Raw genomic sequence first — 15,435 nt, forward strand, 5'->3', positions numbered from 1 at the left:
TGACTTTCAGAACTTGCCTAGTTTTCATTATGGAGTTACTAGATACCTAGCCCAAGATCTTATACATGTATATGTTCTGCCACAAAACTAGGATCACTGTCTTCCTTCCCGCTCATCCTTAATTATTAGACAATGTTGTTTTAAACATCCCTTCTGAAATTGAGGTTTCGTTCCTCTTCCCTTTCTAGAAGGCACATTAACTGAAAAGCTTGATATATAGTGCTGTTACAGTTTCTGGTATTAAAAGAGTATATAGGTGTATATAAGTTTAAGAATTTGATAAAGGATTCCAATTTATTTATTAAGCATAAGTTTTGTCTATGTGAAACTCAAATTTGTCTTTATTTTTTAAAAACTGTTCATCACAACTCGTTGGTGAATTTTGCAACCTTCAGAGTTCTAGGAAGTTTTTAATTTGACCAGCCATTTTTTCATTGCTACAAGTATTCGTCTGAAAACCCACTTATTACATCTGAACCACTTGACTGATTACCAAATTAGTTAATAAACATATCAGTTATTCCTTTAAGCTTAAGACCAACTACTACCGGCCACTTATTGTGGAACTCAAGATAAAAGTTTTCCTTTTAGCTGACTATAATACACTTAAAATGTTAATTATGTTTGTCACCAAGTGAAATGATGCAAATTTTATTAAAAAAAACTGGACTGTCATTCAGCATAGAGAGTATGATCTTGATGAAAGATGATTTTGATAAAAATATGCAAAAACCATTATCTAGACAAAAGGGGCTGAAACATTTTAAAGTCCTGAGAAATGACATAATACTCAGAAACAGATAGCTCCCTAATTCACTGGAGTATAAGAAAAGGGAGGCGATACAGCACAGATTTACAAGATTCTGTTTTTATACCCAACCTCAAAATAAAAATAGTTTTAGCTTTCCTGTGGAGTTGATTTCCTTATCTGGTCTATCTGGAGATCTATCCAGGCAAACATGTGGCTCAAACATTTTTTAAAGTGAAAAGTGCATATCATTAACATACAGTGATTTTTACTCTTCAGATTTGAACTAGATTTCTTATTAAAATATACTGTAGCTTCAACATGGGTCTAGTAGGAAAGAAAGAAAGTTTCTTATCAAGGATAACTTTCTGACTAAAAATGTGTCTGAATGTAGCTGGATTGTTTCAGAATAATGTGATATATAAGATATAAAACAGCTTTCTCTTTTTTAAATTGTATATTAATCCTTAGTTCACAAACATTCAACAACCCTTCCAGAAAAAATATTTCTTTAGCGCAAATGAAAACTCACAGCTCCAAGCAACTTGATTTGAAATGAATTTTTTAAAAATATAATCTTGTTCTTTGAACAGACAATGCTACAACACTTGTTCAACCAGTTTTTAGAGTCATTTAGCAACAGAAATGCAGAGAGTTAGAACAATATTTTAAAAGCATGCATTAATCCCTATAGAATTCCAGAATATATAATTTCTCAAAAGCTTTTCTGAGTTTAGCCAGGTTTACTCTCAAGTAAACTGATGAGATTGCAGCCTTAGAATTAGTCCAATAAGCTTTCTCTGAGTTTTCATAATTCCTCAGTTTCCCCATGCGAGTTTAATTGGCAGACAATATGCATTCCTGGCAGTGCTTCTATTCTTTAATCTCTAATTGTGAACTCCGCACAATTCCGGAAAGTATAAATTCCAGCATTTGTTTTGTTCCCACTTCTAAGAGCTCCTATCTGACAAAGATTTACAACAGTAAGGAAGCCTTTTTTACCCTTCTTTTCAGAATTATCATGATAACAGAGTGTTTTAGTAAAAGAACACAGGACAAATATAGTTCAGGGTTGTTTCATGCACACAAGTTTATTCCAGAAGCCAATGTTGTCATAGAATAATTTTATTGGCAGCAACATTTCTCACCTCCTCTCCAATATCTCCAATACTCTTCAATTACCATGTTTTTACATTTCCTCAATAAAATTCTCCAAAAATAAAGTCTCCCAGCCATTCATGCTCCAAAAGGATTTCCCCCCATTAATAGAGATATATGTACCATATGTCCACTAAACAACTATGATGGGACTAAAATATCTTCTTCTGTTGCTGCAGACAGACAAATATCAGTATTTCCCGGTGCCCCCTATAATAATTGCATTGTGATTTATTTGTTACTCTAATTACTATTACTGGAACCAGTGCTTACTTTGTTTTTTTCATAATCTGAGTTATCAATTTAATGGCACCAAGAAAGTTCTGCTAGCATCTTTCCTAACTACGGCAATCATTTTGATAGCTACTGGAAAAAAATGTTTTTTTCCTATTTCCTAGAGGTGAGAGATTATCAGGGCTATTAAAGACACCATTAACAGTGCAAGTACCAAAGTGGATGCAACTAAGAGCAGAATATCTCATTTGGAAATTTACTGAAATCTACAATCAATTAACTAAAACTTGTTACGCTTCTTCAGGATAAAACAGAATTTATAAAATCTCACTCTTGATGGGTTTATATGTGATTGGAATTCAAGAGGAAACTTGCACAAAGTTGTCTTTATGAAACTGGAAATTACTGGCTTTGCCTGAAGACTGCCAGGTAAATAGTGAGAGGATTTTCTGCATTCCAGCTTCTTTTCATATACCTGATAAGCCTCAGCCATTTCTTGTCAAATTAATTGTATTTGCTGGGAAGAATGAAATTTTACAGAAAATCCAAACTTCAAGAATAGGATAAAAACAACCTCATAATATTTTACTAATTATGTCAAAAAACATTCAAGAACAAGTAAGATGTTCAACACGGCAACAAGTATTGTCCGAGAGAAGACGCTTCAATAATTTCATCAGAATTCTAGTCACCTTTGTTTTGATATTTGCAAATCATTTCAGAATCATGAAGCTGAAAAATGTCTTACCTCTTGATGCTCCTGTTGAAGGAGAACCATTTAAAATGCAAGCTTCTAGTATGTTTCATGTATCCAGGATATCAAACTTCTTTATCTCTTGTTCTTGTTCTTAATTAAACTTTTGTTATCTCTATCTCTATCTCCATCTCTATGTCCTTGGCTACAGGGAAAGAGTAATAATTGCAGCTTCTTTTAAAATTCTTTGCTTTTTCCTTCATTTTTTTCCTTTTCTAAATCTTTCCTTATTAGTGATACCTATATTTTTTCATGAAAATACAGTGATACTTAAATGTTTGTGAACATTTTTGAGTATTTCTGCCTAAATATGACCTGTTCTCCACACAAGTTCAAAAACTAGATAGAGAAAGCAATTAAACAAATGAGTAAATATTTTTTTGCTCATTTAATTACCATATTTTCCGGACTATAAGATGCTCCAAAGTATAAGACTAGCTTTTGGTGAGGAAAACAAGAAAAAAAAACCTGCCTCTGCCTTTTAGCAATTTGCCTCCTTGCAGCAAACAGCCTGGTCAGCTTCAGCACAGCCTGATTAGCACAAGCAGCTGATTGTCACTTAGATCGGCCTCCCGATGATCAGCTGTTTCAGACTGCAGGGATCGCCATCGCCTATTGCCGCCTTCGTGCGCCTCATTTCAGCCTCTGCATCCCATTTTCAGCCTCTGTGTGCCCCGTTTTTAGCCTCTGCGCACCCATTCCATTTTCAGCCCATTCCAGACGGCGGGGATTGGAACGGGCCAAAAACGAGGCACGCGGAGGCCAAAAATGGAGCGTGTGGAAGTTGAAAATGGAATGTGGAGGTTGAAATGGGGCACACGGAGGCAGCAATAAGCAATGGCGATCCCTGCAGCCTGAAACAGCTGATCATTGGGAGGCCTATCCAACTGACAATCAGCTGCTTGTGCTAATCAGACTGTGCTGAAGCTGTTTTCTGCAAGGAGACAAATTGCTGGGAGGCAGAGGCTGAAAGGTAGGGGGCGGTGAGTGGGTGGGGCTTTCGCAACATTTGCTGTATAATATGCACAGACATTTCCATCCACTTTTTTGGGGAGGGAGGAGTGCATCTTATACACCGAAAAATGCAAATGATCCAAAGCTACAAATTGGTATGTAGCAAAAGTATGTCAATTAGAGTCAGATAGTTCAATCAATAGGATGGTAATCAGGAGTGAGTGTGAGATATTCTGCCTTATTTAAGGAACATAATTCTAAAACTTTACTGTCAAACTTGATCTTTACCAAACATGTTTGTGAAAGGATGTTATGGATTGAACAAAGAAAATTTCTGAGGAACTCCGAAAGAGTTACTGATGCTCACCATGCTGGAAAAGGTTATAAAACTATTTCCAATGAGTTTAGTCTTTACCAGTCCTTTGTTAGGCAGATTGAGTAACAAATGGAGACAATTGAACACCATTGTTGTCCTCTTCAGGAGTCATCAATCAAATAAGGTCACACCAACAGTGAGATATGTAATATTTCAAGAGATCTCAAAGAACCCCAGGATAATGTCTAAGGAACTAAAGAACTAAACTGTGTTGGTGAATGACATTGTTCACGAGATGTAAGAGGAAAGCTATATTCTCCAAAAAGAACATTGCTGCCAATCTACAGACTGTGTGCCAAAGACCGCATAGATAAGCAAGAAGACTACTAAAATAATGTTCTGTGGGTAGATGAAACCACCTTTTGGCTTAATGAAATGTGTCCTATTTGTTGAAAAGCAAAAGTGCATTCCAGTATAAAGAACCTTATTCAATTTATTTAGCCTGCTTTATTGCTTCTGGACCAGGATGGCTTGCCATCGTTGTCAGGTGATCTGTCCATGAACTGCAGCTTGAGAAAGTGGATCATACAGCAAGATACAACTCAAAACACATATGAATAATCTAAGAATGGTCCTTCAGAAGTTGATTTTAGGGGAAGTCCTGACTTTAATCCTAGAGAAATGTTGTGGGAGAGCCCAAAACAAGTAGTTAATACAAGGAAACCCACCAACAACCTTGAGTTGCAATTGTTATGTAAGGAGGAAAGGGCTAAAATTCCTCCAAGATTTTGTGCAGGGCTGATCAACAATCACTGGAAACATGTAGTTGTGCTTACTGCTGAAGGGGAAGGGACACCAGGAACTGAAAACAATTTTTGCCATACACAAATCTATAGGTTTAGATCATTTTCCTCAATGTTTTTTATTCATTTATTTAACTGTGTTCATTTTATTTTAGGTCATTTTTATGCATTCAAAACATTCAAAAGGGTTTGCAAACTTTTAAGTGCCATTGTAGAACTTTCTGTTCCCTTTAGATCATGTAACACTGTATTAATATTATCAATCAATGATTAAATTATTAATTTCTGTAGAAAATAGCAGCGTATGTTGTACAATGCTTAACTACCACAAGGTGTGATTAAAAGCTTTTATTTTTAATTTTACCACTAAATGTTTTATAATTTTATTTTTATCATTTTGGGAAAAGTATTTTGGGCTATAGAGTTCATTTATATAATATGCATTTAAAAAGCATATATTATATCTAATATAGCCTCTTTAGTAATATGGAATATTAAGTAAAGCTAGTCCTTGACTTACAACTTTTTGTCTGGTGACCATTCAAAGTAACAACAGCATTGAAAAAAGTTACATGACAGGTTTTCACATTTATAACAATTGTAATCATTGTCATGTGATCAAAATTCAGGAACTTGGCAACTGGTATGTATTTATGGCAGTTGCATTGTGCTCGGTTATGTATTTTTAACCTTCCTAGATAGCTTCTGACAAGCAAAGTCAACAGGGGAAACCAGATTCATTTAACAGCTCCAGTGATCTGCTTAACAACTGTGGCAAAAATGTCATTAAATGAGGCACAATTCATATAACAACTGCCTTGCTTGTCAATGCAAATTTTGGGCTCAACTGTGATTGTAAGTTGAGGACAATCTGTATCATTCAAATTTTAAAAGATGGGAACTGAATTTGAGATGTTTTCCATGAGACCCATATTTTCTCTAAAGAAAAATAACTTTTATAAGAGACTTGGGGGAGAGGGATGTATATAAATGGCGATTAAACATACAAAAGTTATCTTTTAACAAAGAGGCACTACTCTGAAGGAATAAGTCTATGACTTGGAATTCTTCTGAACTCTTTAGGTTCTGCTGGAGGGATGGTATCCTGATTGCAGCCTTATGTGGTGAAACTGCAGCCCTCATTGCCATCTGGTTAGACAGTTCTGCAAAGGGCTCTATAAAGCTCTTTATAGATTTCTGCCCTTAAAAGTTACAGTTTGTCCAGGATGAACTGGCCTGTGTGCCGATACCCAGTGTGGGGTCATATTACACATGTGCTTCTAGCTCTGCACTAGCTCCCACTTGCCTTCTAGGTACAATTTAAAATGCTGATTTCGAGCCATAAAGTTCTTGTGGCTTAGCAACTGGGACCAACTACTCAAGGTAGAACTGGCCTAGTGGTCATTTTGGGAAATTTTTCTTAAAGCCATTTCGGGAAGTAAAGGCAGCTACGATTTAAAGCAATCTTCTCAATAGCAGCCGCTGTCCTTTGAAATAACTACCACAAGAAATTAAATTGATCTCTTTGACTGCATTCAGAAAGATGATTAAAATACAAATAGTTTCCTATAACATTCTATCTTTCATTCATTAGAGGCAATCTTTTTAATCATATGATTTCATTTAATTGCTTTTAATTTGTATCATAGATTTTTTTCAATGTTGTTTTCTATTATATACGCTGCTAAGAACTTGTTCTGATTGGAGTAGGATATCAATTTTATAGATAAATAATTTCTATTTAAAAGTATTGCTCAAAACATTTAATATTATCCAATCAATAAAATTACATCTTCAAGATCCAGCCTGCACATTCTAAAATATTTGCATGTCAGCATATTACTTCTAAATGTTATATCATTTGTAATGTTATTTATATCTTTCATGATAAGATGCAGGACAAGGCTATGTATTTATGCATGCGCATGAATGAATGCATACATTTCCCAAACAGCACACATAATTTTGTAGTATGGATTACAGGATCATGAAGCTGCTTTAAGCAGAAAATATACGAAGCTAAGCTCAGACAGAATTTAATTTTGGGTCAATTTGTCTTTGAATGTTTTAATTATTGTTCTATGACAGAAAATAAAGTACTCCAATGGGGGCTGAAACATATCTGCATTTATATATTACAGTGCTTACTAAGCAATATACTACTCAGATGAGATTTTCTTAATGATGAAAATTGCCAAACAATCATTTCCATTCTGGATATGTAGTCATACATTGTATGAAACATGCCTGCATATATTTTAGTTTATTACTATCCTAAACATTTGAAAGCCATTAGTAAATCACAAATACTTCATTTGCTAGAACTGTTGCCAACAAGGATATGATAACATTGCTGACATTGTTGCCAACAAGCATATGTGATTTATAGCCAATTATATATTAGATATTTAAGGTAATATGCTATAAATAATACAGAAGTCATTTACTAGTGAATACTGACTTACCTTCAATCTTTTTTAAAGCTGACAGGCAAGTATCCCGGCTTGGAAACTCAAAGGGATTACTACAGGTCCTAATAGTATCACATTCGCATTTTCCATTGATTATATTGCAGCCTGTTATGAGGTTTTCATTGCAAGGCTCAAATCCAAGTAGCTGATCATCCCAGTTTTCATCTAAAAACCAAAATGAAACAACTATAATACTGGTAACTTATTGATTTGTTTTATTTAATTCTTTTTTTGCCAAATACTGTACCGAAGCATCTCAATACAAATATTAAACTCATTTTTAAAGCTCCTGTTACAAGATTCTATAACTGCGGCTTATCTCCAGTTCACATTATTATCATTACACTACATTTAAAAAGAAATGTGAACTTGGACTTTTCCAATTAACATCGAAATTTGAGAACCCTGGGTGTCTTGTTTAAAGAATACATTCCTAGCTCTTGTAACAGAATAGAAAACACAAAAATCCAAAACATTCTGGGGACTACTGTTTTGTAAAGTATAGCAATCAAGTCATCTCAACTGAACAAGAAGTTGCTATCATTCCAGATGTTTGATAATCCCATCTGATAGAGTCCCTGTGAAAGAGGTCTAGATGGTTTTAACAGAGCTGTTTTCAAAACAATTCTATCATTTCAATCAACCTATGATGTAATAAACCAATAGTCATTCTCTGACATTCTGCCCTCCAGGGAAATTAAGATAATAAATAATAAATAGATAATACATTTGAATCTGCCACCTCAGTTACGGATCCTGAAGCAATATTAACTGTTCACTCACTTGAATTCCTCATCTAGTGTTGATATAATTTTTTCCAGTGATCCCTCAAATCAGAGATGAAAAGAAATCTTACATGCAGTATGGAGTTACTATTACAAAAGGCATCTCTATCAGGATTAGAAGCCACCATAACACTCATTAAAACTAGTTACACTATCTCAACTCTACACATACAAGAATGTGATATAGAAAAGCAACCCTAAGTAGCTCATAATCTGTAGATCTGATCCTTGTTTAACTATCACGATTGGGACTGGCAACTTGGTCATAAAGTAAAGACGTCTTACTTTAATGTTAATTTGCTTTTACAGACTTGCAAAGTTCTTAAATGCGAGGACTGATTGCAAAGTCACTTTTTCATTACCATTTTATTATTTATTAATTTATTAATTTAATTTATTCATTTATTTGATTTATATTGCCGCCTATTCGCCCATGGTGACTCAAGGAGGCTTACATAATGTAAAATCATATTTAAAACAAAAACTAAAAATAAAAACAATAAGAACTAACAAAAAGAATAAAATAAATTAGTAAAGTACAATAGAACAAAATTTGGGAAAACAAAAAAACAAAACAAAACAAAAACCAACTCCCCCCCCCACCCCGACAGAGGGTCACACTAGCCATCTGATGGGTTCCATCCCTCTCTGGGTTCCCTAGGCCCATTGGCAAAACCAGGTCTTCAGTGCCTTTCGGAATAGTATTAATGAGGGGGCCATTCTAATCTCTGGGGGAACGATGTTCCAGAGAGATGGAGCCACCACAGAGAAGGCCCTTCTTCTTGGTCCCACCAGGTGTATCTCCCTTAGGAGTGGGACCAGCAGCATTCCCTGCCTCCTCACTCTAATGGGTCGGATGTCACTGGCAAGAGATGTTTCCTCAGATAACCTGTACCCAAGCCATGAAGGGCTTTAAAGGTGACAACTAGCACCTTGAATTGCACCCGGAAACAAATTGGCAGCCAATGCAGCTCCTGCAGGAGATGTGATACATGTGCACATCGGAGTCTGCATATAACCATGCGGGCCGCTGCATTTTGCACCAACTGGAGCTTCCAGATGCTCTTCAAGGGCAGCCCCATGTAGAGCGCGTTGCAATAATCAAGATGGGAAGTGATCAGGGCATGAGTGACTGTGAGTAGGGACTGCTGATCCAGGAAAGGTGTAACTGGTGCACAATCCGCAGTTGCACAAAGGCCCTTGTAGCCACGACTGCCACCTGTTCTTCGAACAAGACTCGTGAGTCCAGCAGAACCCCCAGATTACGCACAGGGTCTGTTTGGGGTAGTGCCACCTCATACAAGACTAAAGGTGGCAATTCTTCCTGAACCAACGAATCCCAGACCCAGAGCCACTCGGTTTTGCATGGGTTTAGTTTCAACCTGTTGCTCCCCATCCAGCCCCTAACAGCCTCCAGGCATTGCAAAAGGGAGGACACAGTAACACTTAACTCACCACGGGCCGAGATATACAGCTGGTGACGGATTATCTCACCCAGCAGTTTCATATAAATGTTGAACAGGAGCGGAGAGAGTACCGAGCCCTGCAGAGCCCCGTAAAGCAGTGGGCGAGGGTTGGATTTCTCACCTCCTATCAACACTGACTGAGAGCGGCCGCAGAGGAAGGAAGTGAACCAAGACATCACAAGGCCTCCCACTCCCATCCCCTGAAGCCGTCCCAGGAGAATCCCATGGTCAATGGTATCAAAAGCCGCTGAGAGGTCAAGTAGAGCAAGGATGGATGCACTACCCCCATCCCACTCCCGCCAGAGATCATCCAAAAGTGCAACCAATGCTGTTTCTGTCCCAAATCCAGGCCTGAATCCTGATTGGTAGGGGTCGAGATAATCTGTTTCATCTAGAAACCTCTGGAGCTGCTGCACGGCCACCTTCTCAACAACCTTCCCCCAAAAGGGAAAATTGGAGACAGGTCAGAAATTATCCAATCAGGTGGAGTCCAGCGATGCCTTCTTAAGAAGAGGGTGGACCACAGCCTCCTTAAAGTGCTGGGGCACCGTCCCCTCCTGTAGAGAAGCATTAATCACTCCCAGAGTCCACCCGCCTGTCACCTCCTGGGAAGCTTTCACAAGCCAGGAGGGACATGTGTCTAAAATGCAGGTGCTCGCACACATACTCCCTAGGATCCTGTCCACTTCCTCAGGAGCAACAGGGTCAAACTGTTCCCAGATAACAGGGCAAGAACCTGCCACAGAAGCTTCCACCGGATCAGCAACCGCGCCAGCATCTAACTGGGAATGAAGTCAAGTGATTTTGTCTTCCAGAAAATCCGCAAATTCCTCAGCGTGCCCCTTCAGGTGGACCTCTATCTCCTCCTTCCCTAAGAGGAGATGGCTCACTTTAAAGAGGGTTGCTGGGCGATTATCTGCGGACGCAATTAGTGTGGAGAAGTATTTACACTTCGCCTCACGAATCGCCATAAGGTAGGCCTCAGTAGCAGCTCTTACCCGTGTTCGATCGAGTTCATCTCCTGTCTTCCGCCAGTGGCTCTCTAGATGTCTCCTCATGTGTTTCATCCCCTCTGTATACCACGGGGCACAGAGAGGTCTATGGGTGAAGAGAGGTCGCAAGGGTGCAATCCTATCCAGAGCCTCAGTCACCTTCCTATTCCAAACAGTGACTAAGAACTCGGCTGGACTGCATAATACACTGCTCAAAAAAATAAAGGGAACACAAAAATAATACATCCTAGATCTGAATGAAATATTCTTATTAAATACTTTGTTCATTACATAGTTGAATGTGCTGACAACAAAATCGCACAAAAATTATCAATGGAAATCAAATTTAGCAACCCATGGAGGTCTGGATTTGGAGTTACACTCAAAATTAAAGTGGAAAGAAACACTACAGGCTGATCCAACTTTGATGTAATGTCCTTAAAACAAGTCAAAATGAGACTCAGTAGTGTGTGTGGCCTCAGTAGTGTGTGTGCCTGGGCATGCTCCTGATGAGGTGGCGGATGGTCTCCTGAGGCATCTCCTCCCACACCTGAACTAAAGCATCCCCCAACTCCTGGACAGTTTGTGGTGCAACGTGGCGTTGGTGGATGGAGCGAGACATGATGTCCCAGATGTGCTCAATTGGATTCAGGTCTGGGGAACAGGCGGGCCAGTCCATAGCATCAATGCCTTCATCTTGCAGGAACTGCTGACATACTCCAGCCACATAAGGTCGAGCATTGTCTTGCATTAGGAGGAACCTAGGGCCAACCGTACCAGCATATGGTCTCAGAAGAGGTCTGAGGATCTCATCTCGGTACCTAATGGCAGTCAGGCTACCTCTGGTGAGCACATGGAGGGTTGTGTGGCCCCTAAAGAAATGTCACCCCACACCATTATTGACCCACTGCCAAACCGGTCAGGCTGGAGGATGTTGCAGGCAGCAGAACGTTCTCCACGGCATCTCCAGACCCTATCATATCTGTCACATGTGCTCAGTGTGAACCTGCTTTCATCTGTGAAGAGCACAGGGTGCCAATAGCGAATTTGCCAATCTTGGTGTTCTCTGGCAAATGCCAAATGTCCTGCACAGTGTTGGACAGTAAGCACAACCCCCAACTGTGGACGTTGGGCCCTCATACCACCCTCATGGAGTCTGTTTCTGACCATTTGACCATTTGAGACCACATTTGTGGCCCCCTGGAGGTCATTTTGCAGGGCTCTGGCAGTGCTACTCTCCTTGCACAAAGGTGGAGGTCCTGATTCTGGGTTGTTGCCCTCCTACGGCCTCCTCCACATCTCCTGATGTACTGGCCTGTCTCCTGGTAGCGCCTCCATGCTCTGGACACTATGCTGACAGACACAGCAAACCTTCTTGCCACAGCTCGCATTGATGTGCCATCCTGGATGAGCTGCGCTACCTGAGCCACTTGTGTGAGTCGTAGACTCCCTCTCATGCTATCACTAGAGTGAAAGCACCGCCAGCATTCAGAAGTGACCAAACCATCATCCAGAAAGCATAGGAACTGAGAAGTGGTCCGTGGTCACCACCTGCAGAACCACTCCTTTATTGGGATGTCTTGCTAACTGCCTATGCTTTCCACCTGTTGTCTATTCCATTTGCACAACAGCATGTGAAATTGATTGTCAATCAGTGTTGCTACCTAAGTGGACAGTTTGATTTCACAGAAGTGTGATTGACTTGGAGTTACATTGTGTTGTTTAAATGTTCCCTTTATTTTTTTGAGCAGTGTAGATCTGTAGTTATAACCCCCAGTTCCTTCTGGAACCTATCTGGGTCCATTAGTCGATGGGGACGGACCAATCTAATAGGTCCTGCCTCCCTGCGGGGGGATGCAGCTTTTGAGAAACTCATTGCCACCAGACTGATCTGACCATGACAAGGGGACCAAGGAGAGGTCTACCAATTCCAGGTCACATAGACACTGCTCTGACAAGAACACCAAATCGGGAGTGTGACCACTATTATTAGTCGGGCTCTGGATAATCTGGGACAGGCCCATGGAGGTCATGGTTTCTATAAAATCTCGGGCTACCTCCAACCCCGACCCCAGAGAAGTCAGGTTGAAATCCCCCAGAACTATAAGCCTGGGGAATTCCACAGCCAGTCCTGCGGTGCGGTCCAGGAGCCCAGGTAGAGAAGCTGCCACGCAGCAGGGAGGCTGGTATAGCAGCAGCAATCCCACCTGGTCCCTTGAGCCCAATCTAAGAAAAAGGGTGTCACAGCCAGGGACTTCATGAACAGTGCCTCTGGAGGCTACTAGAGATTCTCTGATGACAACAGCCACACCTCCTCCCCAGCCCTGAGGTCTAGACTGGTGCCATGCTCGATAACCCACTGGGCACATTTCTGCAAGAGGAACACCTCCCTCTGGGCTCAGCCAAGTTTCAGTTATACACACCAGATCAACCTTCTCTTTGAGGATCAAATCAGCAATAAGGCTAGCCTTATTGCAAGCTGATCTCACATTCAAAAGCAGAAGTCTAAGACCAGGGCCACCATAGATCTGCTGACCAGGAAAATGAGGTGAGTGCAATGGGGCAGAACATGAGATTGGTACTAAACACCGAGGTTGTGTTCCCCGTGCTTGCCCTCTCCCTTGTCTCCCATATCTCCTGTTCCTCGACACCACTGAAATAGGACGTCCTCCTCTGCCTTCCCTGAGAACCATTCCATCCCCCATCCCCAACATTCTTCTTTAAAAAAGAAAAAAGAAAAAAAAACTACTTCCACTGACAGATTGTTGGGGGCAAGGTGAGTTTTACAGGCACTATAGCATTTGCTCTCAGTGCCCTCAAACTCACAACATCCTTTATTGCTGCAGAGGGGTCACATCCAGCTCCTCTTATCTCCTAATATAATCAGAATACGTCCATTTGATGCATAAACAGCACCCTGCCCAGTTGCTCTCACCCACCAAGCAGGAAGCCACTCTTTCCCCTCAGCTCTCACCTGGGGGAAAGGGACCAACATACTCCCATTCAACTTCTCCCCAGCCCCAGGATCCCCCAAGCAACCCTCCCAAGCCTGACCACAGAACACCCACAAGAATGCAGAAGTAAAACTGTAAATGGTAGCTAGAAAAAATAGCCAGAAAGGCTTGCTATGCTGCATTGGAAATTTAGCAGTTTTGTAGTCCTACAGTGTCTCATGAAGTTTACAGTTCCAAGCTCCCACTCGTCAGTTAACCTCAGGAAATCCCAACGGCAGCCTACCACTCTCCACAGTGTTATTAACCATGAGTAGGCCCAGATGTCAACAAAGGCCAGAGAGGCTTGTCTCTTCTGTCAGCTCTGCCTCCATCAGATGACCCACACGATCAATTCAGATCTGCAGTTGCTGACTCTTGGGTTCTCAGACAGGGTTTAGCTTCAGTCAGGGGAGTCCAGGGGGAGATCAGGAAAGTTACACAATCGTGAAAATCATCCACCTCCTCTGCTCTGACTCTCCGTCTCACCTTCCAACTGTGACTTTCTGACCATTCCACTGTACCAGCTCTTGGTCTATCAGTCTCTTCAAATCTCTGTCTCTTCAAATCAATTCCAGCCTCACAGTTAGTTTATCAAGATTGCTTCTTTCTTGTCTTTTCCTTTACACACACTTCTACTTCTACATACCAATCTCTACAATCCAAATTCATGAAAAAACCTCTCTGCAAAGTATATTTAAGAGCACCATCTACAAACACATGCAGCCGCCTTCGCCATCTTAAAAAAAAAAAATTAGCTACGAGGCAAAACTCGCTTAACTAATGTCTTACTTAATAACAGAAATTTGGGGGTCAATTGTGGTCATAAGTTGAGGACTAACTGTATATGTCTGAACTGAGTGATCCCATAAGTCTAAAGAGCTAATAATCTAGCACCAGCTTTTTACCAATATAATAAGTGATATGTAATGGAATTTGAAAGAGCCATTCTATGAACCCAAATTTGCTGTGTCTTTGCTTCTGGGAAGCTAGAGATTAAAAGAATAATCTGTGTTCTAGTTTGCCTGATTTTTCATCTTCAAGGAGAACTGATGTTGCCTTTTAAGTATAGAAGAAGATGGGAGATGAGATACTGTCCTCTTAAGGATCCTGGGTGTCCAGATCTATACTTCAATATAGGCAAATTAAATACATTTTTATTATTAGTTTTATTTATTATAAAATTTGCTTGCTGACCACCTTGCTTTGGAGCAGTAGATATATCATATATAAATCTATCAAAATGATTATAACATTTTGCATCTTCTGCATTGATCTAGAACTGCCTGCATGAAATCTGCTGAAAAAAAAGCTTTTTCTTCTTACCCGTAATATTGTCCTGTTTCCATACAAATTTCTAGAAATGCAGATTAGATCTTCTTACTGTGTCAGTTACTTCAAGACAGAGAGTACATTAGGTAATTCCAAATCTAAAATGATATGGCCTGCAAACGCCTCTTCCTGTCCCAGACATTTAATGTTAACTGCTCTCTTCTAGATTCTCACTAACTCCAAGGTCAAAACACAGGGCTCCCTTCTTCCTTACCAAATGCCAGTTCTGGCAATTGGAGCATCCCTGTGGTCATGTGATCACCATTTGGGAGCTTGGCAACCAACGTCCCCACAACCAAACTTAACTGGAAGCCAGCAGGGAAGGTTGCAAATGGTGATCATGTGACTGCAGGCCACTGCAATCATTGTAAAGTATGATCTGGTTTCCAAGCACCCAAATCATAATCGTATGACCAAAGGAGTACTACAAGT

The 15,435-nt window shown here is 40.2% G+C and overlaps 2 protein-coding genes and 1 pseudogene across 4 annotated transcripts in view; all 3 read right to left on the bottom strand.

Annotated features, from left to right (window-relative positions):
• CRIM1 (cysteine rich transmembrane BMP regulator 1) overlaps positions 1–15,435 on the bottom strand; it is a 153,952-nt gene that overhangs the window by 124,139 nt on the left and 14,378 nt on the right. The window contains exon 2 of one of the 2 annotated variants that reach the window (XM_026669349.2): positions 7,433–7,603. The exons of the other annotated variant lie outside the window; for it this stretch is intronic. Within the exon in view, the coding sequence (XP_026525134.2) occupies positions 7,433–7,603 (171 nt within the window). The remainder of the gene's footprint in view (positions 1–7,432; positions 7,604–15,435) is intronic. 2 annotated transcript variants of the gene reach the window in all.
• Positions 8,272–10,881, bottom strand: LOC148132836 (uncharacterized; annotated as a pseudogene). The gene has a single exon (XR_015746933.1). The product of XR_015746933.1 is annotated as an uncharacterized LOC148132836 (transcript).
• On the bottom strand, positions 12,257–13,065 carry LOC148132837 (uncharacterized). Its single transcript, XM_087952555.1, is given in 2 exon segments — positions 12,257–12,567; positions 12,569–13,065. Coding segments are annotated over 2 exon segments (633 nt in total). The 5' UTR covers positions 13,051–13,065; the 3' UTR covers positions 12,257–12,416.

Source organism: Notechis scutatus, chromosome 1 (assembly GCF_049901735.1).
Source record: "Notechis scutatus isolate UNSWTSFEM ecotype Mainland chromosome 1, rNotScu1.2, whole genome shotgun sequence".
Classification (NCBI taxonomy): domain Eukaryota; kingdom Metazoa; phylum Chordata; class Lepidosauria; order Squamata; family Elapidae; genus Notechis; species Notechis scutatus.